The sequence below is a fragment of the Sorex araneus genome, chromosome 9, assembly GCF_027595985.1.
Source record: "Sorex araneus isolate mSorAra2 chromosome 9, mSorAra2.pri, whole genome shotgun sequence".
NCBI classification, from domain to species: Eukaryota; Metazoa; Chordata; class Mammalia; order Eulipotyphla; family Soricidae; genus Sorex; species Sorex araneus.
The window spans coordinates 65,222,851-65,249,581 of NC_073310.1; the positions used below are offsets into that span (position 1 = coordinate 65,222,851).

The window sequence follows — 26,731 nt, forward strand, 5'->3', positions numbered from 1 at the left end:
GGCGTTGGCACTGCCAGGCCCGCTCTTCTCGGGGTGGTTTCCTTGGGGGAAGGGGCAGCCACCCAGAGACTGGCAGCCCCCAAGTCAGGTCAGCTGTGCTTTTCCGGCTTGAGCCGGGAATCACTGCTTTACCGTCTAGACCTTATTTATTTATTTATTTATTTATTTAATTAATGAGTCACCATGTGGGTACAGTTACAGAGTTTCGTGCTTGTGTTACAGTCATACATTTCTCGAGTACCCCCGTCTAGACCTTTAACCTGGTGGCCTGTTTGCGCTGGCGACCTTGTTCATTGTTTGACGTTTGTAAGTGGGAATGGTGTGACACGTTGTTCACTGGAGACTTCTCTTCCTAGGCAGCAGTCCCTGTTCCACGTGCTAGCGGCATATTCCATCTACAATACGGTGAGTCGGGCATGTGAGGGAGTGACCGAGGGGCTGTGTTTACTTGAAGGGCGGATTTTGGTTGGGGTTTCTGACACGTACACTTGGGACCCTCTGCCCTGGGCTGCTGGTGTCCTGGGGTGGACCACAGTTCTGGGAGAGGGAGCTGAGATATGGGTGGCGGCCAGTCTTAAAACACATCTGTAGAAGGGCCCCAAAGACACTCATTAGATAACTGCAAGAGGAGAGAGATTTGCAGCAGCGTCAGGGGTCTGAGCTGAGAATTCGCCCTTAAAAGGGACCCAAACTCTTCCCTGCTGACAGCCTTGGGCAGGGCCCACACAGTGCAGTCCCACCGCCACGTGGGTTCTCGCCCAGGATTTAGCATGTTTTCACAGGTTCTGACAGACCATCGGTGGGTTTTCACATAGATGCGCACCTGCGTGTTCCTCATCTCGCCGCTCTCCCTCCCCGCAGGAAGTCGGCTACTGCCAGGGCATGAGCCAGATCACAGCTCTACTCCTCATGTACATGAACGAAGAAGACGCCTTCTGGGCCCTGGTGAAGCTGTTCTCAGGCCCCAAACATGCCATGCACGGTAAGAAAGGCCCGGGACGGTGCCCAGGGATGGTGAAGCAGGCAGGGGAAAGGGACCAGCAGAACCAGCAGCCTTGGGACAGGCTGACAAATGAGGAGGCGCCCTGCTGTTGCTGATTTCTTCACTGGGCTTTCCTTAGCTGCCAGTGCTGTTGCGTTGGCCCCGGGGCCGAGTGCTGCTGTGAAAGTGCTCTACCAACAGGGCCCTCTGGCATGAAGAAACTGATTTTGCGTTGGAGGAATTTAGGAAAGAAAAGGTGCCTTTTTGTGAGGTGGTGCTCAGTGCCGTGTTCACCGGTGAGGAATGTGGAGTCATTCAGTCTGAACCTGACTGAGGCTCAGTCGAGGAAAGAGCCAATCATTTGCTCACGGTCATTTCGTGGCTTGAGTCTCAAGTGTTAGTTCTTTCAGCCTCGAAGTTAATTTCCTTGTATACCAAAGGCCAGTGGCCTGCTCTGACCACTTTAATGTTTCAAAATTTGCATGATTTTTTAATTTTCATATTAGAAGATTGTTTTTAGTAACCTTTTCTTTATATTTGCCCAGCATCACGTTAAACTATTTGAAAGAGGTTTTTTTTTTTTTTTTTGCTTTTTGGGTCATACCTGGCGATGTACAGGGGTTGCTCCTGGCTTTGCACTCAGGAATTACCCCTGGCGGTGCTCAGGGGATCATATGGGATGCTGGGATTCGAACCCCGGTTGGCCGCGTGCAAGGCAAACGCCCTACCCGCTGTACTATCACTCCAGCCCCTTGAAAGAGTTTGGATTGCTACTTGTTTTAGAAATAAAAGTGAGCTTTGTCCATGTGATGCAGAATTATTCTCCTGATGCTGCCCCTGTGAGAGCAACGGATTTAAAACAGATGTGAGCGCACGTGACTCTGAGAAAGTGCCCTTCATTCTGTCTGTGAAAACTATGGTTGTCCAGAGTCCAGTTTATAAAATCTTACATTCTTACCGTGTGGTTTGGGAGGGAGGGAGGCTCGGAGTGGGAATGTGACCCCTCAGTCCTTGTGGCGTTTCTAGTAAAGTCTATCTGCAGGGTAACTGTTACTGACTTTGCAGCCATCAGGCCTCCAAAGGAAGAGACATTCTTTACGCCCTGTCCAGTGGGCAGCGCCATTTAAAAAGGTCTCTTGGAGAAAAGTAACTCTTACTAGTCTCTGTTCTGTTTACTGGGGACAAACATTGCTCATGTGTCTTGAAGTACAATGAGATGTTACGGTTTAAGCAGTATGTAATTGTGTGCAAGAGGCCCAATTTTAGGGAAGTCATTTCTTTAAGCCTCTTATAGCTTACTTGTAGCAATTATTGTCACCAGGCTAGAGTGTAGCCAGTATTTTACATTTGGATTGGAATATAGTGAGTATCATGTGTAGGGTGGTACTTAGCTTGTTCTGAGTCTGTATGAAATGTTACAATTAAAGATGGTTGCAAAGCTCTTTGTGCCTCCTCTCTTAAGATGGTGGCTTCATAGGTGTGCAGAATCAAAGTGAAGGCTGGAAGTATAGAACAGCAGGTTTGCCTTGCACACAGCCAACCTGGGTTCGATACCCAGCACCCCATATGTTTTCCTGAGCCCTGCCTGGAGTGATCCCTGGGTGCAGAGCCAGGAGGAAGCCCTGAGCACTGCTGGGTGTGGCCCCAAAACAAAAAAAGCAGCAAGAAAAGAGAACAGATTTCCCTATTAACTGGCTTTAGTTTTCCTAGCTTCTTACCTTCCCTTTTCACCTTTTTCTTTGGGGGGCTGGGGCGGCATACCTGGCAGTGCTCATGGACCTACACGTGATGCTGGCCATCGAACCCAAGCCAGCACGTCCTCAGCACCCCATTTAAACCATACAGATTTTGTGCTCTTTTCTTTTTCCACAAGGCCCTAGGGGCCTTTCTCCAACCATTATTATCCCACAGTACAAGTCTCGTCTCCCAAATCTCGCACACGGTGATCTCTCTGATGGGGAGGAAGGACGTTCCGGTAGCTGGGTTTTTGTTGTTAACAGTTAAAATGGAAGGGAATGTTGTCACAGACACTTCTGTTGTATTATTTATGATGTGTTTTTATGTTTTCATTTTAGGCTTTTTTGTCCATGGCTTTCCTAAACTTTTGAGGTTCCAAGAACATCATGAAAAGATACTGAATAAATTTCTCTCCAAGCTTAAGCAGCACCTGGTAGGTAGACGTATCACCGACTCACCCCGCCTCCATCAGTGCTGTCCATCTCGTTCACTGCGCGTTGTAGTTCCTCTGGCTGGAAGAGCACTGAATGTGTGAGATTTACTGTTGATGAGCTAGAACAAGTCTAACTCGAGCTTTGCTTCAGAGCTAGTACATATGTACACAGAACAGTACACTTTGAAAGGAAGTAATTTCTCGATAGTCGTGGAGGGAATTTTTGGGTTTGTTTTTTATATTATTGTTAAAAAGGGACCAGAGTGACAGGAGAGTGGTAGGCACTTGCCTTGCACACGGCCAACCCATGTTCAATTCCCAGCATTCCATACGGTCCCCTGAGTACCACCTTGTGTGTCCCCCCGCTTCCCCCCACCAGATTGCATGGTTTAGGTGACAGGATTGCAATAGCGTTACTGTTCATGGTCTTGACGCACCAGGTTACTGCCTCCACCCCACCCAAGTGCCCGTGCCCTCCACTGTTGTGCTCCGGTTACTTCTCTCCCGTGGAGATGCTTCTGTTGCGCAGCTGTGTCCTGCAGGCTTGGTTTGAGTGGCCCAGACAGATGCTCTACGGAGGGGGGAGGAAGAGAAAAGGTGAAAACACCCCAGCATCTAAAGCTTGCCATTTTATGGTTTTCTGTGTAGTGTTGATTGCTACTTCCAGTGGCTTCACTAACCTCTAGTTCTGTATCGACGTACTTTGTTTACTGCATCCAGAAACTGTTGAGTCTTTGTTTTTTCAGGATGCTCAAGAAATCTACACAAGTTTTTACACAATGAAATGGTTTTTTCAATGTTTCCTTGATCGTGTAAGTATTTACTTTTTAGAAATCCAGTGATAAAATTATAAATAAAAGACAAAGACAAAGTGTTCATCTTATTTCTGTTCTGTTTTGATTATAGACTCCCTTTACACTAAACCTCAGAATATGGGATATCTACATCTTTGAAGGAGAGAGAGTTCTCACTGCTATGTCTTATACAATCTTAAAATTACACAAAAGTAAGAAAATGTTTAACTCTAAAGACTTCACAAAAAAATCTAGCCTTGTTTTAACTCTGATTTCCCATTTCCCACCCAACTTCAACTTCATTTCCTTTAGTAATTAGATTCTTAATCAGTGAAGAAATGATCTGGAGTTGGTTGATATACTTTCAGGGGTTCTTTGGACTCAAATTTCATGACATTGCAAAGTTTCTGATTCCTTCCTACATGTCAGTTCTGTTTCCAGGAACCTTAAGGGGTAGAATGCAAGATGTTGCTTCTGCTACAATGATTCTAAAGAACTGGTGTTCCCTGGGGTCCTTGATTCCTTTTCATCAGCGTGAGCCTTTGGTTTTTCAGTCAAAAAGGGAGAGAGGCTGAAAAGAGAGAGAGACATTGAGAGCAGGTCCTGTAGTTGGAAGGAGCAGATGGTTTCCATCCAGTGTCTCCCTCCCGGGAGGGAGGCAGACCCGCAGCTCCCGGCTCTCAGCTGCAGCCAGAGATGCTCCCAGTCCAGCTCCCTCCCTCAGCTTAATGGCCCCGGTACTTCCGGCACTGGCACCATGGTTGGCAGACTGTGGCACAGGTACTGAGAAAAACTTGTGTTTAACAAGGACTCTCTCAGTTTGATGGTATGCCTTTCTTTAAAAATAAGAGTTTTTCATCATAATTATAAAGAATCTTTTTAATTTTAAACTGTGAATTCAGCCTTAAGAAAATATATGACTCTATGGGGAGGGCACATGGCCAGTCTGGGTTTGATCCCCAGCACCTTGGACACCGCCAAGAGTGATCCCTGAGTATAGAGCCAGGAGTAACCCCTGAGCATCTTCGGGTGTGGCCCAGAATTGAACCAAACAAACAAGATTACGTGACTTCTTTTATAACTGCAAAGAAAGTCATCAGATGCTTTAGAGATTTTCATTGTCTCATACTCAAGGTCCAACACCATCATTTCGCATTTGCCCCGTACTTGCTGTACTCTTAGGTTATTTTTCATTATTTATTTATTTACTCACTTTTTGCTTTTTTGGGTCACACCTGGTGATGCACAGGGGTTACTCCTGGCTCTACACTCAGGAATTACCCCTGGCGGTGCTCAGGGGACCATATGGGATGCTGGGAATGGAACCCGGGTCGGCCGCGTACAAGGCAAACGCCCTACCCCGCTGTGCTATTGCTCCAGCCCCTCTTAGGTCATTTTTGAATGACCTGTTCAGCTTTTCAACTAAATTGGAAGCGGAGTATGTAAGGTCAGGTTTCATGGTTTTCTGCCGACTCTCCTTAGCATTGTTCTAGATCCTTGGGGGTCTAATGGATTTTTATTTATTGTTGTGGGGCTACTCCTGGCCCAGGGTGCTTGGGAACAGGGCTTTGCACACACCAGACAAAAACCTCATCACTAGAGCCGTGCTCCGGCCTTGGTTGGTGGCTTTAAAAGCATGGATTTCAGGGGCCACATACACTCCAGAGAAGAATGGAGTCCTCTTCTGTTCATGCTTCTGTTTAGCGCAAAGAAGAGAACTTGGCAGTGTCACGCTTCCTTGCCTTTCCCTGGCACCCAGGCCACAATGTCAGAGCCAAATAGTGCGCACCCAGGCCACAATGTCAGAGCCAAATAGTGCACAGGAATCTCTCTCTCTCTCTCTCTCTCTGTCTCTGTCTCTCTCTCTCTCACTCTCACTCTCTCTTGCTCTCGATCTCCCTCACCCCCTCCGTGTCCTTCCGTCTCCCTTTACTAAGGTCTTAAAGGGTTAGGCTTCATGTTCCCCAGGGGCTGAGGCCGTAGCATGTCCTCACTCTCTTCGCTCTCGCACTTCTGTGGCTCTTAACCTTGAGAAGTGAGAGGCCGAGGGCTCTCCACCCTCTGCAGCTAAGCTTTCACCCTGACAGCTAGTTCACACCTTTCCTGTGGGAGACTGGGCCAAGGACTTCTCTGAAGTTCCTCGCCACCCTCCCAGGCTTCCAGACAGCTCTGAGCACTTGCATCGGCATCAGCTGCTGTTCCTGAGGAGCTTTCCTCTTTCTGTCCTGATGTATTTGGAGACAGTGATGCTGGGATGGTGCCCAGTGCTGGAGAGTGTTGGTGAGAGTCGCGCCTCCTGTGGTGTGGCACAGTGAGCCAAGGCAGCGGGTGTGTTTGGGCCGGAGCAGCAGGGCACTCGCGTGGCCAGTGCAGGGCTGGGCTCAGTCGGCGACACACACTGTATGTGGAAGCAGGTGGAAGGCTTTGGCTGGTCGTTACCTTGTCCTTTGCACCTCCTTTGATTGCTTTCCAGTAAAACTTAGGTAGAAGTGCACGTAAAATCGATAATCCGATTATTTTTGAAATCCAGAGACATGAGAGCCGTGGGCCTGGTAGTGGGAGCTCCTGTCACAACAGCAGCAGATTGTCTGTGGCTGGTGGCCTGCCGTGTGCTGGGCCTGGGTTCTTATTAGTGCTGGCCACGGTCAGCCTTAGCCAGTGAGACAGGCAGAACCATCCTCCCGCACCAGCGGCCCCTGCTCCTGTCTGACTCTTGGCTTCAGAGCTCATTTCTGCCTCCTTTGAGTCTGTACATTCTCGGTGCCTTATACGGGTCACTTCTGTGCTCCTTTCTTAGAAAGGGCTGCACCAGGTTGCTCTGTGTTATTCCTTCACCTGAAGTAGCTGCTGATTCATGATTTTTATTTCTCTCGTACTTTCTCAGAACATCTGATGAAATTGTCTATGGAAGAACTCGTTGAATTTCTTCAGGAAACCTTGTCAAAGGATTTTTTCTACGAAGATGACTTTGTAATAGAGCAACTTCAAATTTCCATGGCGGAACTAAAGCGGGCAAAATTAGACCTTCCAGAACCTGGTAAGGCATATCCAGGCACTTTATATAATATATATAAATTAAATCACGTGGCAGAGCCTGGCAAGCTACCCATGGCATATTCAATATGCCAAAAACAGTAACAACAAACCTCACAATGGAGACGTTACTGGTGCCCGCTTGAGCAAATCGATGAACAACAGGGTGACAGTGACAGTGCCACAGTTAAGATAGCAGACTCAGGGCGAGCGATAGTACAGCAAGCAGGGCACTTGCCTCGCATGTGACCAGCTCAGACTCAATCCCTGCATTCTCCATGGTGCCTTGAGTACTGCAGGGAATAATTCCTAAGTGCAGAGCCAGGAGTAGCCCCTAAGCTCGCCAGGTGTGGCCCCAACCCATGGTCCTCTCATCCCCCTCCCCTCACCCCCAAATGATAGAAGACTTGCACAGATAACCCAGGCCTTTTCTGTAGCGGGACATGAGCGTTACCCATGCTTATGATAACGTACCAGATCAGTGTCTTACCAGCTGCTTTTGGCAAGAAGAAAAGAAAAACATTGATTAATTCCGCCTCCCCTAGTGGGATGGCATTGTTATCGCTATTTAAATTTAGAGAATTTGGTTGGTAAGTAATATTTTTCAACAGAAATTGCTATGGTGCTGTTGTTTGTTTTGAGAGCAAATCTAGTGCTACTTGGGGATTCCTCCTGGCCCTGTGCTCGGGGTCACTGTCAGTGGTGCTTGGGCGACTCTGCACTCAGCCTACTAGACTTGAGAGGAGCATTCCAGCCAGTGCTCGTTTGGTTCAAGGAAACCACGCGCAAGAGCAGAGCGTAGAAGCCCCGTTTTGTGGAAGAGGAACCTGGTAGTAAAGGCTCAGGCCTGCAGCTGCTCTCCCAGCCGAGCCCAGGCCTGCGGCTCTGCTTGTGTGTGCGCGTGTGCATGTGTGTGTGTGTGTGTGTGTGTGCGTGTGCGTGTGTGTGCGTGTGCGTGTGTGTGCGTGTGCACATGTGTGCATGTGCGTGTATGTGCGTGCGCACATGCGTGTGTGTTGGGGGCTGGGGAGTGTGTCTCTTCATTCCCTTCGGGTACTGTCCAGTTCGGGCCGGAGCCACGGGGGCGCCTGCACGGCCATTGCTCCCTGTGCACAGCAAACAGGCTTTGCCCGGGGAGAGCAGATGGAGAGTGAGCAGGGCAGTGTCAGGGCTGGTCCGGGGTCGGTGGAGGAGAGGGACAGGGGTGAGTGAGGGAACAGGAAGTGTAGGACGAGCGTGGCCGGGGCCTCTCAGGAGCTCCACCAGGATCTGGCAGTGAGTCTGAAGACCGCCCTCGGTCTCCTCGGTGCGGTTGCTGTTGTGGCAGTGGGTGGGTGTGAGGAGGCAGTGCGTGGTGGCGGGGCACGTGGGGATGCTCTAGGTGGGGAGTCGCGCCCTGACAGGGCTGCCCTCCCCCTGCGTCCCCTGGTCTGCATCGTCACAGAAACACACACATGAAAAGGGAAAACCTGGTCTTCGCCCCCTCCCCGTCCCTCACCCCTTTGATGGAAGCCCCAAGCTTGGCTTCTAGTAGTACGTGGGCAGTGGGTCTGGATTTGTTCCGGGTCATCAGGACTGATGAGAACGTGGAGAGGGGTGCAGGCCTTGTGGAGCGCTTGCTTTGCTTTCGACGAGTCCCCGTCCACCGCCCGCTTCCACCACTCTGTCTTGATGCAGGGAGCACATTTGGAACAGCAGTAGCTGACTGCATTCTTGCTGCTTCAACTTTGACTGTTGCTCTCTTTTTTTTTGGGGGGGGTCACACCTGGCGATGCACAGGGGTTACTCCTGGCTCTGCACTCAGGAATCACCCCTGGCGGCGCTCAGAGGACCATATGGGATGCTGGGAATGGAACCCGGGTTGGCCGAGTGCAAGGCAAACACCCTCCCCCTGTGCTATTGCTCCAGCCCTCAACTTTGACTTTTAAGTAGTTTGCCTGCTTCTGAAGAGTTTAGGTTACATGTAATGAAAGTCACACGCAGAGGAAGATAGACTGGAACCGTGTAGACAGGAGCATAAAGTAGGAAACCCTGGGAGTGTCATGAGATGATCAGCACCCGACTGGCAGCCACATGCTCCATCTCATTTTACACTCCCCCTCCCCCCCGCAAATACTTCTAGAAGAAGGGCTCTTCCTCCTTTGAATTAATATTTTGTGTTTGTGGGATAAGTGCCAAAGAACACTTAATTTGAAAAAGATATATTCATACCTACATTCCAGGAAGCCTCAGCACCAGTTCTAATAACCAAGATTTGGAAACAGCCCAAGTGCCCAAAGCCTAGCTGAGTGAAATAGGAAGATTTCTCAAAAAAAAAAAAAAAAAATAAGGACTACAACTCCCTTGTGGCCCAGTGCTACCATTTCTTGGCATCTATCCCCGACACGGACGGGTGGATTTGAAAGGCTCTGTGCCCAGCTGTGCATTGCTGCACCTTGTGCCGTCCAGCACGTGCAGACAGCCCAGGGCCAGGAAGCTGCACACACGCACTGCAGTACGTGCGTCTGTAAGAGAGTTGTGCGCCTTGTCGGGGCTCACACACACCTCTCCGGTGTGGCAGGGTCTTGGCACAGGGCGCTGCTGGGATCACACTCAGGCCAGGCGGTCTCCTGGCACACCAAGGCACTGAGCCCGGAAGGGACTAAGAAGCCTTTACCCAGACCATCCTGAAGCCGCCACCCAGGGGAGGGAGCCCAGAGCAGCACTTGGAGCCCTGGCTTGGCCTGGCGGCTCCTGCCTCTGCAGTTCCTCCAGGGCTCGTAGTTGCGCGTGGTGTCCACTGGGTGGTGGCAGAGACCTGAGTAAGGGCAGGGACGATGGGCCTGAAGGGCCCTGGCGCTGCTTGCCCTGGCCTCCCTCTCACACAGACACCCCCAAACCAGGTCTGCACAAAGCCCAGTCACGCACCTTTTGTCCCCCTGAGCCTTGGCAAGCTGTACGTCCTGTTGGGCAGTGTTCGGATTGCTGGCACCCGCGAAACATGCCCGCTTGTGCAGAAGATGGTCCCCGAAGCATCCCTGGGATGCTGGTGGGAGTTGTGGTGCCTTCCCACTTAGCTCCCGTGTTTGCAGGAGGGAGAGGGGATAGCCTTCAAGGTGTTTCCGGGCGGTGGGTGAGAGAAACTGCTGCGTTTCTTGACTAGGAGGGACGTAAAGAATAGCCACACCCAGGCCTGCCCGAGGCCTTCTGTCTGCATCAGTCACACAGGAGCATTTCCGTGCAGTCAGAGGGTTGAACTGCCAAGGCCCAGGACACAGGGTTGGTGGCAGGGGGTGTTCAGGGTCTAAGAGGAGACTGGCGGGGACTTGTTGGGCCAGGCCTGCTCTGGGGTCTCCTCCTGGGGTGCACAAGGTCCCTGGTTCCATCCCTGGCACTGGGTGGCCCCTTGTGGACCCCCTGGACTGGCCCTCAGGACCCCTCCAGAGTCCTGCTTCTCGAGGAGAGGTGGCCTTTGGGGAATCGCTAGGAGGGTTCTCCTGGGTCGTCTCTCGGTGAGCGGCTCAGCATGCAGGGCCAGGCCTGACCCGCCTCTACAGACGCTGTCATCACTGATGCCACAGTCATCGGCACTGTTCTGTGATGCCACTGCAGACAGTCTCAGAAAGGACCTGGACAAAGTGAAAGTCACGGCAGGCCCCACGAACAGCGGGAAGGCACCGACCTCCGTGCCGCTGACCGTACTTCCTCCATCCCAGCGGCCCACGCGGTCCCCTGAGCATCACTGTGGCCCGAAAGCCAGTGGACAGAGAAGTGGAGGTGACGTTGGCAGGTCCCTTTGGGCTGGGGCAGCTGCAGACTCAGCTTGCTCTCTTGCCCAGTCACAAACTTCTGAAATTAAATTTATCAAAGTTGTGGCTAAAATTTTTTTTTTAATTTTTTTATTAGTGAATCACTGTGCAGTATAGTTACCGACTTGCAGGGCTTCCGTGCTTGCATGTCAGTCATGCAGTCGTCGAGTGCCCATCCCTCCACCAGTGCCCACTTTCCACCACCAATGGTCCCTGCATCCCTCCCATGTAGCTAAAAATTTTAAGTTAAATCCTTTAATTCGTGTGATACATAGATGCATAGCAAGTCCAAGTCCCTTGCTTAGAGAATGTCCCAGTTGACTTGATCAGGAGGTGGCCCTAAGCCCCTGAGCAGCGGGAAATTCTCCCCTGATGCCCGCGTGTGTGTGACGCAGCTCTCCCTCCTGGCCCACACACGTGGCACCATCTGACTCTCCCTTGCATCCATCTCCGCTTTCACTCTCCTTCCCTGAGAGGTGCGTGTGGCATCGCCTCAGCCCACGCTTCCTGTGTGGCTGTTGCTCTCCCGGAGGAGGGTTCCGTATGGGGCTGCCGAATGGTAGGTCTGGGAGGCAGTTTCGGCACCACTCTTGGCCCCTGTTCCCACTGGCTCTTTTGTTGGAGAGCAGAAAGATGGCCTGGAAGGCCTGGGCACGGGGATCTGCACCTGCTGTGTCCTCGGCACGTCCCTCTCTGACAGGTCCCCGGGGCTGTTACAAGTGCCCACTGTCGTGCCGTCCTCGTGCGTGCTGCGCCCACGCGCATGGTGCGAGTCAGGCGTCTGGTTGTGCTCCGTGCTGAAGCCGAGAAAGCCCCGAGCCTGCCTGCCGTCCACACGTCTGGCCTGTGTGCTGGACCGTCTTCTGCTGCCCCGTCCTCCCATTCTCTGCTCCGTCTCCCCCCCATGGCACCGCTGGCTGTGGGCCCCAGAGGGGCTGCTGGGGTGGGCCTTGCCCCCGTCAGGGTGCCTCGTGAGAGGCCCGTCTCCCTGCGCCTTAGGTGCCCTCTGCTTTCCCATGTCTGAGTAGAGCATTGACACAGAGGTGCGCCAGGTTAGGCTTCAGGGAGCCCCCCCAGTTTCTCTGACCCTCAGGGAGCCCCCCCGGCCTACTCCTCTGCTCCCTGCCCAGAGAGCACTGCTGCGTGGGCACTGCCCAGAGCCTCTGTCCAGGCCACAGCGGCCGTGGGCTGGGAGCCACCGAGCCCCTCCGGAGCTGCTTCGTTCCCGCTCTGTTGGGACACCCGAGGCCTGCATGAAGCCGAGCTGCCCTTCCGGGGGCTTCGGTGGCTTCCAGCAGCCTTCCCTAAAGTGGGGGAGGGGGGCAGGCAGCCCTGCACCCCAGGGGTCTGGGCCGGGGGTCGCTGGCTGGCAGCAGCCCCAGCTGGCGTTACTATCTGGAAAGAGGGCAGTAGGCCAAGTCTTTGGTCCCTCTGATACGGCGCTGAAAAGTCAGGCGCCCGGAGTCTGACGAGCACAGTGCTCTCTCTGGCCGTGGACGGGCGTCTCCTCCTCGCCTAGTGCTCCCCTCCCAAAGAAACAGGATTTTCATCATTTGTCAGGACTCTGATGTGTGGGTCATCGACAGACTTCTTGCCCCCAAAGACCGAGCACCATGGACACCCACGAGGAGGCAGCTGCTTCTAGTGACATGCTGGGCCTTCCCTCGTGCCTCGGGGACGAGGGCCGTGGGAGTCCATGCCATGGGGTTCCTGCCGGCCTCCGGATGGTGGCACAGTGCAGGTGTGCACTGCAGCAGACCATTTCCTGTTTGGTTTTGGGGGGGCTACACCCTGTGATGCTTAGGGGTTCCTCCTGGTGTATAAAAATAAAAAGAAAGGGCGAGCAGGCGGCGAGGCAGGTGAAGGAAGAAGGCCAAACTGGTTGCTCGATCGGTTTATTTCATGTCCATCTCCATTCTCCTCTGATTCTCCTCCTGCTTCTTTCTCCCCCATCCTACTTCATTCTCTCTCTCTCTGCCTCTCTCCCGGCTCTCGGTCTCTCTCTCGATCTGTGGATCTGGCCCCCGTGGATCTCGCCCCGTGGATCTGGCGCCGTGGATCTGCCCCACTCTTACAGCCTAGTTAAATCTCCACAGCATGAGGGGGTTGGGGCATACACATAGGTGTGGTCAGCAATAGGGTAAGGTTCTTTTCCCTCAGGGGATGCTTCTCCTAGGACTTAATTCTCTTTCAGCAGGAGGGTCCACCCAAGGGCAGAGTCCCATGAATGTGTTTCTCTTCTCCTCAGCCAGCAAACATATAAGAATTCATAATATTAATTATTTTGTATGGACACAATAAGAGATGCATTAAAGCTTATAGAATTGCTCTCCTGGGGCCATCTCAATCTCAGACTACAGTGCTCAGGCCAGATCAGTCTTTCCCATCCCTGGCAGGGTCCCAGTCTCATAATTACTATTGGATCATGACAGCATTTGTCTATGATCAAGCTCTTAACTTATAGTTAAGAATTAGGCACTTTGGCCAGGCCCATCTCGATGCCAGGGTAGCACATAACTCACCGCTTGCCCTGGATCCTTCCCGTCCCACGTCGGGGACCCTACTTTGGGGTGCTAGGAACTGAGGGCAACTGAGTCTTAAGTGGAGAGAGCAGATGCCCAGGAGGGAATATCGAGGCCAATTAAGTCTTAAGTTATAAAAACATAATATTGTCTTCTTGTGTCTATACAAAAAAGACATAGCTTTAAAGTAAATTATTCAAAAGGCATAAAGAGGAGAGAAAGGCAATGTTATAATATTCAGTGTCCTAGGAAGTTCTGACCTTACCAATTAACAGAGTTTGATTAAGGGAAGAGCAGATAAACTGGTAGAATTGGTTACAGATAAACAAAAGAATGGGAGTGACTCGGGAGCACTTTGATGGGTGTGACTGATAAACCTAAGCTCCTAGTGGCAAGGGGGAAAGGACAAACCAATGATATCCAACACCTGGCAGTGCTCAGGAGACTGTATGGTATACCAGGGACTGAACTCGGTTCCGCTGTGTGTGAGGCAAACGTCCTCCCCTCCCGTGCTCTTGCTCAGCCCTGCAGCAGACGCTTTGCAGCGTTTGCCCAATGACAGTTTGCCCACGTCCTTCCGCTCTTCACTCGTCTTCTGGAGTTATAGACATAAACTGTTAAGTGCCAGATAGGACTTTTTCCTTTTCATTTTTTTTCCCTCTGTATTTAAAGTTAGATTCTTACGGGATTGAGTTTATTTATTTTGGGTTTTGGGGTTGCATCTGGCCATGCTTAGGGCTTACTCCTGGCTCAGGGGACTCTATGGGGTGCCAGTGGATGGAGTCCAGGTTGGCCCCATGCAAGGGGAACACCCTACCACTGTGCTGTTTCTCTGGCTCCAGATTCTAGAGCATGCCACCTGGAAATAGGGCTGTATTTTTGATCATGAAGTTACACTGAGGAAGGTAGCAAAGTTAAAATGAGCAGTGGTAGCAATCGTGGGCTGGAGTGATAGCACAGTGGTAGGGCGTTCGCCTTTCACGCGGCCGACCCGTGTTCGATTCCTCCGCCCCTCCCGGAGAGCCCGGCAAGCTACCGAGATTATCTCGCCCGCACGGCAGAGCCCGGCAAGCTCCCCGTGGCGTATTGGATATGCCCAAAACAGTAACAATCACTGTCACTGTCACTGTCATCCCGTTGTTCATCGATTTGTTCGAGTGGGCACCAGTAATGTCTCTCTCAATGTGAGACTTATTGTTACTGTTTTTGGCATATCCAATACGCCACGGGGAGCTTGCTGGGCTCTGCCGTGCGGGCTCGATACTCTCGGTAGCTTGCCGGGCTCTCCGGGAGGGGCGGAGGAATCGAACACGGGTTGGCCTCGAGAACGCCCTACTGCTGTGCTGCTGCGACATCTGTCACCCCATTGATCGCCAGGGTTGATTCGGCTGATCTGGCTGGCTAGGCGGGTGTCCCCTTCCTCCCTCACCGCTCCATGTGCGTCCCTCCTGAAGCTGCGCGCTCGGTCGAAGAGGACGGCCTTCCCCGAGTAGAGATGGACCGGTCTTCGGTCGAGGGCATACGAGTAGCTGCACTCCCCTGCTAGAACCTCCAAACAAGCTCTCAACAGTAACAACAAGTCTCACAATGAGAGACGTTACTGGTGCCCGCTCGAACAAATTGATGAGCAGCGGGCTGATGTGACAGTGACAGTGGGAGCAGTTGTAATAACAATAGTGAGTGACTCGGGAACACACGTGGCATTCAGTTGACCTGTGTGAAGTTGGTAAGAAAAAGTTTCACGGAGATTTCAAAACCTCTTCGGTTGAACTGGATAAAATGAAGCTAATGTAATGGTAACCCTTGAAAATAGTGCCCGCAGGCCTGTTTCAGGAAGAGTAGGGAGTCCATCAGCGCTTTCTTCTCGAGAAAGCGTGCTGAGTGTGTCTCAGCGCTGTGCCGGGGAGGTTGCGGCAGGCTCACAGCTCTGGTCTGCGTGTGGTCGACCCCAGAGATGCCCAGCACTGACAGGAGCAAGCCCTGGGCACTGCCAGGTGGGGCCCCAGCACCCCCGCCTCAAACCAAAGGAGAGATCGTAAGGTTGCGTCCCACGGGGCAGGCCTGACCCAAGGCTCTCGGGCCGCTCAGCGGGCTGTGTCCCGCCCTCGCCCTACTCGTGTGTGGCCGTAAGCACAGAGAGCTTGTGTCTTTGTGGTGTTGTGTCCGTGCCTGCTGCCGGCTCCTCACGGCCGTGTGACTTTCTGTCTCCTTTAGGTAAGGAGGAGGAGTATCCAAAGAAGCCTTTGGGACAGCTGCCCCCCGAGTCCCAGCCTCCTGCTGTCTGTCACCTGAGCAACGGGCAGAAGAGTGTGGGCAGGGCCAGTCCCCATGTGAGTGACAGGAGGGAGAGTGACTCCTCACCGCGCAAGAAGCTTGAGTCCCCCGTCCACCAGCAGAGTCGCGGTGGGACCCCGGAGCGAGCCCGGCACCCCAGGGGGAAGGCGCTGGACGAGGCCAACAGGCGACTGAAGGACGAGGCCGACCTGCGGAGGAAGGTCACGTTCACATTACAGGACAGTTCCTCGCAGTACAACCACGCGGCCGCCAACCAGAACAGCAACGCCACCTCCCAGGGCCGGCGGGAGTTTGTGCCCAGGTGGAACAAGCCGGGCGACAGCTCCGCGGCAGAGAGCAGCACCAAGCAGACGCCGGGCCGCTCCGCTCTGCCTGCCCTCACCGTCACCGGCCCCGGCACCGAGGCGCGCCTGGCCAATGGCAACGGCCACGGGCGGCAGAAGATGCGGGTTCCGGGCACGGACGACGAGAAGCGGGGCTCCAACGCCTCCCAGTACGACAACGTCCCCGAGAGCGACAGCAGCGCGTGTGTGGAGGAGGCCCTGGAGCGGGCGGCCGCGCACCCCCACAGCCCGCGGAGGCAGGCGGCCGCTGAGCCCGGCTCCCCCGCCAGGCTCTCCTACTCCAGGTACGCGGCGCAGCTGGAGGGCGCGGACCGAGGGCCAGCGCCCCCGCCCTCCTACAGCCACCCGCCCGGGTACCGAGGCGACTCCCCGCAGGCGCCCCCGACCAGGAGGCCTTACCCGCCGGCCCTCTCGGCCCACACCTCTCCAGACAGACCTTCCGGCCGCCCCACGCCCATCGTCCTGCCTTCCAGTCGGATCGAGGTGCTTCCGGTGGACTTCGGTGCAGGGGGCTACTCGGGCAGCTCAGGGTCCCCACAGCACGGGGCATTCATCATCCCTCCTGTGGACTATTTGCCCGATGGCCGCAAGTGGTCGGAAGCGAGTCACACCTACAGGCCTGAGATGCACGGCCAGTCCTGGACGCAGGACACGAGGCGCAGCCACCAGGGCCCCGTGGCGAAGTTTCCCACCCTCCAGCCAGGGCCCTTCCAGGACCACAGCCTCCCCGCCGTGTCCGTGGACGGCCCCGTGCGCTACAGAACTTCCCCAGCGCTGGACGGTGCCGGCAGCTCGTCGGGGTTCCAGTGCTCAGGGCCCTCGCCGCCGGCCTACCGCTACAGGAGCCGGGACGGACTCGCCATCCAGGAGTCAGTGTTGCTGTGAGAAAGGCCTGTGCTGGCGCTCACGAGAGCGGGCACACCGGGAGACCACCAGGCTCCTTGCTGCCCGCTCGCCAAAGCAGTATTCACGCCCGCGGACAGACGCGCGCTGCCCGCCCAGTCAGGAGTTTAGTCTGGCGGTGCGGCCACGCCGGGGGCCATGGCTGCAGATGAACGTTGTCAGCATGCCGTCACGAGCCTGCTCGGGCAGAGTCTACAGCGAGTGCAGCAGTAGTGTTTGGGGCACACGCATGCACACACGCACAGTGGCCCCATCCCTAGTCTCATTCCTGGCTCTCTCCAGAACCTGGCCCTTGGGCTCTTCCAGTCCATTCTGTTTGAGTAATGTTACAAAGCACTGAGAAACTGGCTCTGGGTCTGGCGTTTCTAAGGCTGTACGTGGTCTGTGTCTGACTAGATAGTACGGGCATCTGTGCATATCCATTTGGACCCAGAACTAGGGAATCCCTGTTGGGGGAACCTGCTTTTGGACTAGACCAAGGGAATAATTTATTGTCTCGTACGCATCCTCCCTTCCCTGCCCGCCTCAGTCTGTTCCAGGCTTTGTCCCTTCTGTGTTTAACCCAGATCCGAAACGGACCACCAGTCTCCGTTCCGCGTCTCCGCTGAGACACTGGCGGCAGGGGCGAGGCTGACTGCTCAATGGTGCTTACAAACCTGAACAGTGCAGGCCAGAGGTGGGGGGGAGCATGCCCACGGGGCGGGCAGCAGAGACCCTCTGCCCTGCACACAGGCCTTCTCCACATGGCGCTTTCGGGCACTTTCCTGAGAGAATGTAGTCAGTGGGGATTGCTGCAGTTAGGCATCAGCTGATCCTCATGGGACTGTGCGGGAGCCGGTTCTGCTTATCTCTAGGAATCTGAGATGTGGGGCTTTAGAGTTAGACACACACACACACACACACACACACACACACACACACACACACACACACACACACACTGTGTGTGACTTCCATACTTTCAAAACTCCCCTTTTTTCCACCTTTTTCAGTTGAAAAAAATTTCAGGTTCATGGTAAAAAGAAATTAATAACGTTCTTAACATTATTCAATGACACTACAATTGCCGAAACACTGACAGCGTGGAGCACTCCAAGGGCATCCGGCAGGGCTTGTCCTGGGAGCAGGCACCAGCCGAGAGGCGGGCTGGATGGCCCGGGGCTGGTGGCGGGGCTGTGGGCTCCAAGGCACAGAGTGACTGGGTAGCCGGTGAAGGTGCCGGAATGTTGTGTGTATATAGGGTCTAGTGTGATTCTAATCAGGCTGGTGGTGATGTGATGGAACGGCCACGCAAACGCAGCTGAGAGCCCGTGCCTCTGGCCCCTCGATTCCGATCATGTGGAAGCTCCGAAATAAACGTCTGAAAATGGCGCCGGATATCAATTCCAGTTTTTAAACTGTGATTCTGTAACTGGTAATAAAACCAAACTATAATTTTGTGTATGATGATGGCCTCTAAGCTGCTCAAAAAAATTATATATAAATACGTACATATATATCAATAGGGGTAAATGCTGTAGATTTTATATATATATACATGCAATATATATATATATATACACATACTATTTTCTTAAGTCATCTCTGACATTTTTATCTATACTTTTTTTGATGATTGTTTTTAACATGCTAAAAGTAATAAGTATATTTTGTTTTGTGTCTTTTATATGCTTTTTTTCTTTACTTCCCATCTGGCAAAAGCGCTGCTTCCCCTGCCCGCGGCCCCCCAGCCCCCAGCTCTGCGCCTGCCCTCCTGGTGTCCGGCCCTGCCCCTCCCCGCCGGGTTCCCTGTGCCCTCCCCCCACAGCACAGCGCTTTCCCAGGGCTCCCCACTCACCTGGGGTGCTGCTCACTTCTCACGCAGGAGAGTTTCGTTGGAAGTTATTTTGCCATTGTATAATTTTATCTTTCAGATTTATCTTTTGACTTAAGATAAATAATGAAATGATGGTAAAGGTGACAATATTGATAATGAAGGTTAAAATATACTCGAGAAACTATTTGGTAATGGCTTTTCATGGAGACAGTTTCATTTTCCTGTGAACTGCGTGCGCGTAGACTCAGTATTTGTCATTGTTAAGTCTCCTCGTGGCAGTTCTGCATAAGACCAAAGCACTTGGATGTTTCCACTTTCTAGTGGTTTGAAAAGATAAACTAGACCTGGAGTCTCAAATAGTTGGACCGTTTCAGATAATAGTGCGTGTGGGATTATTTTTCAAAATTGATAGCTTTTAATTTTTATTTACTCATTTTTTGGGGGGTAGGCACAGCTGGCAGTGCTCAGGACTTACTCCTGGCTCTGTGCTCCAGGACCACTCCTGGCAGGGCTTGGGGGACCCAGGGTGGAACGCGAGTCGTTGCATGCAAGGCAAGCTCCTTAGCCCTCTACTGTCACTCTTGCCCCATATTAGATTTGTAAAGTGTGTGTGTGTGTGTGTGTGTGTGTGTGTGTGTGTGTGTGTGTGTGTGTGAGAGAGAGAGAGAGAATCAGGGGTCAGAGGACTTTTTCCTCTCCCCCACTAAGCTCTCCAGCTGAGGCCTGTGAATCAGCAGATGGAGGAGCACAAGGAAAGTGTCAGCACACACAGCTGCACACACCATAGCCCTGTGATGGCAAGAAGTTTGTGTGTGTGTGCCCATGAGCGGCAGGTGATGAACTACCGACTCAGCAGGGATAGGAAAAGCAGCTCTGAGGAGGGCGCTGGAGGTGATGGGACGGCTCCAGGCCTCGAGTTAGTTCTCGGGCTTGCCCTGACTCCTGGGCACCACTGCCCCCTCCTTTCCTGAAGAAGGAAGAGGCTGTAAATCAGACCGGGGGCTCAAGGGCTTGCTGCCTGCCTGCCTGTGTCCATTCGGCCAGGGGGCCTTTTCTGAGCACCTGCTTTGTCCTGGTGTTCCTGCTCACGTGGGTGGGGGTGCCCCTGGGTGTGCTCTGGGGGTTCTTGGCACATTTCTGTAGAAGCTGGAGGGCTGGGAGGAGCCGGGGGTGGGGGTGAGTTAGGCAAGACGGAGTGTTGGGCGCTGTCCCCCCAAGATGGACTGAGCTTACGGCCAGGGAGGATGTGAGAGTCAAGAGCGTGGGGTTGAGAACTGCTGACCTGGCCAGCTTGCCCCGCCCCCTGTTCCTCTGCTCGTCGAACGTGCTGTGACAAGCAGGTGCCGCCGGCTCCTTCGCGGTGTGAGAAGGATGCAAGGCACGAGTAGGAGTCACCCCGGTGACAGCCGCAGGCAAAACCACCCGGGCCTGGACCCGCAGCCTAGCCTAGCCCTGTGCTGCTCCCCCCGCCCCCCTTGGGGGTCCCCCTCGTAGGCCCCTCGATCCCTTTACTCAGCCGTTGCTGTGCCCAGGGGTAACGGCCATTTCAGAACTCCGGCACTCCAGGTCTCTTAGGCCCATGTGCAGCCGTTCCTCGTCTCCCCAGGCGCCTGGGCACTAACCCACCTTCTCCACAGTGCAGTGGAGTCGGACTGTGGCTTTTTGCATCTTGACTTTTCTTGTCTCGGCTTCACGTGTTTCACACTTCTCTCCTCTCGTAACGTGCCCGGGGAGCGCTTCTGTTGCCGAGAACTTCCCCGCCTCACGAGGTGGGGCTTTGTGCCCCGGGCTGGGGTCACCTGTGCGGTTTGCCAGCCCTCGGGTGGAGAGCGAGACCCGTTGTCATGTTCCACACGGTGCCCAGACTGTGTTCCGAGGTGCGTCTTACATTCTCTCCCGTGTTCGTGAAAGGTGCAGAGCTGTGCCCGCCCTGCCTTGCTGAGAAACCCAGCACGCACCCAACCCGGCAGCTCCGACAGTGGGCCTACCCCGCCAGGAGCAAGAGTCTGGTAGGCGACTGAGCCCCCAGGGGTGAGATGCCACCTGGACTCCCTCGGGTGGGAGGTGCTCCCAGATCCTATACCGGTTGTGCTCCCCCAGTTGTGAGGAGCTTCTAGATCCTATACTAACTGTGCTCTCACGGGTGTGAGATGCTCCTAGATCTTATGCCAACTGTGCTCCCCAGGTGTGAGGTGCTCCCAGATCCAACACCAACTATGCTCCCCAGGTCCTACACTGGCTGTGCTCCTCGGGATGTGAGGTGCTCCCATATCGCACACCAACTATACACCAACCCCATCAGGTGCTCCTGTTTCCCTCGTTCCTTCTGGGCACCCTGCATGTCCCTCTCCCCTTCCGCAACCTTCCAGGGTCTCCTGCCCCTGGCCCAGACGTGGCCTCGCCCCCCACCTGCCCTGGGCAGCCCCTGGGTCCTGCCTCCTGTCAGATGCACAGGCCAATGGGGCAGCCGACCCCACCTTACCCTGGGTGGTGTCCAAGGCAGCCGGCGACCGTGGTCACTGCGGGGGAACCTCTGAAAGCCCCCAAGAAGCCCAAGGAAGCCGAGGGTGGCCGGCAGGGGTGCCGCACTAGCGGGCTCTGGGCGGGGACCTCGGGGCCATGCAGAGCCCGGCTGGTGTGTCTGCGTGGAGCAGCGGTGAGAAGCCAGGGAGACACCCCCTGCCCTGCTCCGCTGGCAGCGACCCCACCCACGGGGCCCGGCGTGTGTGTGAGACCTCCCCCTTCCTCCCCGCCCATCAGCTCAACCTGACCCTGCGCGACGCCCACCCAAGGCACCGCAACAAGAGGGGGAGCAAAGGGGTGATCCAGTCTTAAAAGTAAAACGCTAGGTGAGAAAGAGGGGAACAGAGCTTCTGGGGCTGGGTTTGGGGGCCACATCAGCAGTGTTCGGGGGTTACTCCTGGCTCTGCGCGCAAGGCCCACTCCTGGCGGTGCTCCAGGGTCATATGGGGTACGGATGGAACTGGGGTCTCCTGCCTGTCACACTCCCCTTCCCGTCAGCCACACCGCAGGAACCCATAGACGGGCAGTTTCTCCTGCTTTGCTTAGTTGGTTTCATGTTCCAGATCACTCAATTTTAGAGCATCTTTCTGAAAAAACAAAATCTCTGCAGTGCCCTGAAAACCCTAGAAAAAAAAAAAGGAAAAAACCTCTCTCCACCCCCAGAACAACACTCCTTCCCCCCCAGAACTTGAGAACAACTGCCATCAGCCTGTCTGTCCCCATTTCCCGGGCACGTGGGGAGAGGCCCCCCACCTCCTGCCCTGGACCCTCTGCACACCAGCTCTTGGCACCCCCCTTGCCCACAGCAGCTCAGAACAAAACACAAGATAGGGAACAGCCACCCCCTCCTGCCCCTCTCTGTGACCCCCTCCACCCCAGGGAGCACTTGAGGAGGAGTGACGTGCTTTCAGGATCCGTGAAGCAGCGCCTTCAAACAAAGCTTGGCTTTTGTTCCTCCTGGTGCCAGCCCACGCGGGGTGCGCCAAGAGCAGAGCCCGGCAATTGCTTTAATGGATGCCTCTCGCCCACCTCCTGCCCTGCTGGGAGTTTGTGCCCCCACCCCTCCTTGTACCCCATTTCCTCCTCCTCTCTGTTCACGGCATTGAGAGAACGCCCCCGGCTCCCCGCTCCCTGGGAATGAGTCCAAGGAAGTTTGCTGTCTTTCTCCAGCCGAGAAGACCTGCAGAGAAGCAGGTTTGTCTGGAAAAACGGGCTCCGCGTAGGTGTGTGAGGCCGGGTAGGACCCGCCGTCACTCCACGTCACAGGGCACCGTCAGAGTGGACGCAGGAACCAAAGCGGTTCCTGCCAACAGCCCAGATCTTCCAACAGCAGCGAGTGAGCTGGTGATGGCAGTGCACTCAAGACCCCCAGACGTGGAGTTTCTTTGTAAATTTAATTGGCCGTGGGGTCAGACTCGGGCTGCGCCTGGCTCAGTGCTCGGAGTCAGTCCTGGCAGTGCTCTGGGGTGCAGGTGGCTGGGGCTGGAGCCTGGGCCTCCTACGTGCAGTCTGTGCTCGGCGCGTGGAGCCTTGTGTCGGTCCGAGACCCAGCGCTTCCTGGTGATGCTCAGAAGACGCTCGCAGCAGCTTCTTCCCCTTTCCCATCCCTGGGTGGCGACTTTTGTTGTGACAACTGGGGGGGGGTCACAAACTCTTGGTTGTGGCCGCAGCTAGCAGAGCGGCTGACACGACACTTAGCACACGTGGGCAGCAGTGGGGATCCAACTCGGTCGGGGCCTTGCACTTGCCGAAGGTGGGACCCTTTCCTCCTTAAGGGGTTACTCCTTGAGCCACTTTCCGGCCCCTTCCTGGGCCCCCGGGGGAGGGTGTCCAGAAATTGACGGTTCTGTGAGGCTCTAGTAGAGGAAGAGGGAACCAGTGTCCCCCTCTCTGCCCCCAAGGATGCCTTGATTTTATTGAGTCAGTTTCTGGCCTCCCACGTGGGCTTGGGGTGACTCCTAGCAGTCCTCAGCCCAGTGGGCTGACACTTGGATGCTCCAGGCCCCGGAAGTCCTGCTGCCCAGGCCCCAGCGGTGCTCCCTGGCCCCCGGGACTACACCCCATGGTAATGGGGGAAGGGCGTGTGGCGCAGTTTCAGCTCAGCCCCCCGCATATGCGAGGCACGGGGGAGAGTTGCGAGTGGTTGATGGTCTTTGAGATTCCTTTCCTCGCCTTTGCGCCTGCTGGGGCTTCTCTAAGGTGGGATCCAGCCTTCTCGGGGTCTGTGCTGTCACCAGGTGAAGGTCTGATCAGGCCTTAGTTCCTGTGTCCGCAAGGTGGGTTTTAGCAGTCTTGGGACGACTAATTTTATTACTTTCTAAGAATTAATTGCAATGGGGGCACTTCCCTGTGTACCTGTCTGCTTCATACCTGGGGCAGAGTCTGAGGGTGTGTACCTGAGGCAGAGTCTGAGGGTGTGTACCTGAGGCAGAGTCTGAGGGTGTGTACCTGAGGCAGAGTCTGAGGGTGTGTACCTGGGGCAGAGTCTGAGGGTGTGTACCTGGGGCAGAGTCTGAGGGTGTGTCCCTGGGGCAGAGTCTGAGGGTGTGTACATGAGAGTGCATGCATCGGGCAGTTTGATGAGCTTTCTGCTGTGCAGTCTGTGTGGGACCCTTGGTCTGCCCAGGACCCCTACCCGTGTCCTTGTGAGCAGCTCTTGCAGTATTGAAAAGCTTTGTTCGCATCTTAGTTGTGGCAACTTCGCGAATAAGAAAGCACAGGACTCTGGACTGCAGACTGCTCGGGCACCAAAGGAATGTCTGTTCTGTCTGCATCCCACGTCCCAGTCAACCCTTCATGCTCCAAATCCTTCCTGGTCAGGAGAAAGTTCTTTGGAACTTGGGGTGCGAGCCAATGGCCTTCCTCCCCGTCTCTCTTAGGTGGAGACTGCGCCCCCACCTCTCTCCCGTGGGCCATCCTGGGCAGGGCTGTGACAGGAGTGAGCACTGTCGGGCCATTCTGCGGGAAATTCAGTGCCCAGTTATCCCGGTGGGCTTGGTCCTGTTGTGTTTTTTGGGAGGAGGCGGGTCGTGTCCAGGCAGAGACAAGATGAGGCGACTCTGAGCGCACTCACCAGCTGTTTCCGCTCAGACCAGGCAGCCGCTGCCTCCGCTGCCCGTTCTTGCACGCCTTACGCTCCGCAGCTCCGGTTTCGGGTGGAGACGAGACTCGCCCGTGGGCCGTGGCAGCCCAATCCCTGGTGCCAGACGCCGTCAGACGCTGGAGTGGGGCTTAGGGTGCTGGCAGCTGGCGAGGACACGGCTCGCAAGGGACAGCGGCCGGCCTGGACGTGTTGGGAGCCCACCTGAGCTGGGGGTGCGGGAGGAACGGAAGACGGGCCCCCCAGCCCTCCCCACCCGGGAGTCGTCCCCACTGCAGATACAGCATCGTCCAGCTGCGCGTTCCCCCGTCGCCATCCCAGCGGCCAGCAGTGCTCCCGGCTGGCCACGGGTGCGAGCGCCCGTCTCCGATCCGTGAGCCTGAAGCGCTCTCTGGAACCGGGGCTGGAGACAGCGCCTGCCTCGGGCCGTGCCTCGGGGCCTTGTGCGGGAAGGAGGCTTTGAGGGGCCTCTGCTCCCCTCCCCGGCGGGGCTGGCCTTGCCCACCCGGCTCCTGTCCCTGCGCCGTCCAGGCTGCTGTCCGGCCTGTCTGTGCCCTGGGAAGCCTGGCCGGGCACCTGGCCGAGGCGGGTCAGGCCCCAGCTGCATGGCCCCTCCACGTCCCGTTGCCCCTGGACTCTGGCCCGCTCCTGCCTCGCCCACCTTCCGCTCAGAGTGGGCCCAGGGTCTGGGGGTGGCCCCAAGGGGAGCTCTGCCCAGCCCCCGCCCTGCTCTGTCTAGGGGTTCGCGTTTCCGGCCCTCCATCCTCGAGAGGAAGGCGAGGCACCACACGCAGCCCAGGACGCAGACCCGGGGAAGGGCCAGTCCAGCTTTGGGGGGTGTCGCTGCTGGGGAGCCCCAGGGGCCCAGGGGCCGGAGGAGGCAGGAAGACCCTCCCCCGGAGCCCTCAGGGAAGCTGGGCTGCCACCGGGCTCAGACTGTTGAGGGGCCTTGCTCCCGCCGGCCTTCCTGCACTCGGGGGCTGGGCTGCGGGGGGAGGGCAGGGCGGGGAGCCCGCGGGTGAGGGTGTGGGGACGGGTGTGGGGACGGGTGGTGATTCCGGGGCGGGACCGGACACTCAGGGCGGGTCATCCAGACCAGCAGGCCCAGAGCCCGGAGCCCGGGAAGTGCCAGTGAGCTGGGCCTGGTGCGTGTGGAGGGCTCGGGACAGCCCCTGGCGGGCCTTCCTGGTGCCCGAGCCCCTTCTCTGTTTCTCCCCTGCCCCGAGCCTTCCCGCCGGCTGCGTGTGTGGGAGGTGGGGCTCAGCCGCCAGCCCAGGGGCCCCCCGGCAGGAGGGAGCCCCAGACACCAACGCCTCCCTGGCCCCGGGTGCGACAGCGCCGAGTCCACAGCACGCCCCGGCCGCTCCTCCTGCCTCCAGCCTGTCCGCGCTGCAGGGCCCGAGCACAGTCACACGGGAGTGTGTCCGCCCTGGGTGACCGGGCTGCTGAGCCCGGGGACTGGAGTGCCCTCCCCCCGCCCCGCTGCCCCCGTCGTGCCAGGCCTGCTGACTTGCGCCCCAGGCCTCTTGCTGGCCCGGGAATTCAGAGTGGAGCTCCCCTGCCAGGGGTTGACTCTTCTGCTGGGCGCCCCTCTAGGACCCCCCCACACACACGTGCACGACCACCGGAACAGAAGCACCCCGCACATACTGAGTGTGGTAGGAGGGAGCGTGAGGGGAGGGTCAGGGAGGACCTCAGTGGACCTGGGTTTAATCCCCGCACCGGGCGGGGCAGGGCTCCAGGCATCTCTGAGCCACGTGACTGCCGCCCTGTCCCTGCAGTTGCCCTTCCTGTTCTGGAATGTTCTATCTCCTTCCTGTTCTGGAATGTTCTATCTCCTTCCTGTTCTGGAATGTTCTTTCTCCTTCCTGTTCTGGGATGTTCTATTTCCTTCCTGTTCTGAAATGTTCTTCCTCCTTCCTGTTCTGGAATGTTCTTTCTCCTTCCTGTTCTGGAATGTTCTATCTCCTTCCTGTTCTGGAATGTTCTATTTCCTTCCTGTTCTGAAATGTTCTTTATCCTTACTGTTCTGGAATGTTCTTTCTCCTTCCTGTTCTGGAATGTTCTATTTCCTTCCTGTTCTGAAATGTTCTTCCTCCTTCCTGTTCTGGAATGTTCTATCTCCTTCCTGTTCTGCAATGTTCTTTCTCCTTCCTGTTCTGCAATGTTCTTTCTCCTTCCTGTTCTGGAATGTTCTATCTCCTTCCTGTTCTGGAATGTTCTATTTCCTTCCTGTTCTGAAATGTTCTTTATCCTTACTGTTCTGGAATGTTCTTTCTCCTTCCTGTTCTGGAATGTTCTTTCTCCTTCCTGTTCTGGAATGTTCTTTCTCCTTCCTGTTCTGGAATGTTCTATTTCCTTCCTGTTCTGGAATGTTCTTTCTCCTTCCTGTTCTGGAATGTTCTTTCTCCTTCCTGTTCTGGAATGTTCTTTCTCCTTCCTGTTCTGGAATGTTCTTTCT

At 55.4% G+C, this 26,731-nt stretch overlaps 1 protein-coding gene across 5 annotated transcripts in view; it reads left to right on the forward strand.

Moving 5' to 3' along the window:
* The window catches only part of USP6NL (USP6 N-terminal like), a 113,258-nt gene extending 94,782 nt beyond the window's left edge, over positions 1-18,476 (forward strand). For all 5 annotated transcript variants that reach the window (XM_055146994.1, XM_055146993.1, XM_055146992.1 and 2 more), the window contains 7 exons: positions 357-405; positions 862-982; positions 3,058-3,152; positions 3,899-3,964; positions 4,059-4,158; positions 6,831-6,983; positions 15,504-18,476. In XM_055146994.1, coding sequence (XP_055002969.1) covers positions 357-405; positions 862-982; positions 3,058-3,152; positions 3,899-3,964; positions 4,059-4,158; positions 6,831-6,983; positions 15,504-16,813 — 1,894 coding nt within the window. In that variant the 3' untranslated portion in view covers positions 16,814-18,476. The remainder of the gene's footprint in view (positions 1-356; positions 406-861; positions 983-3,057; positions 3,153-3,898; positions 3,965-4,058; positions 4,159-6,830; positions 6,984-15,503) is intronic.
* The last annotated feature ends 8,255 nt before the right edge of the window (positions 18,477-26,731 follow it).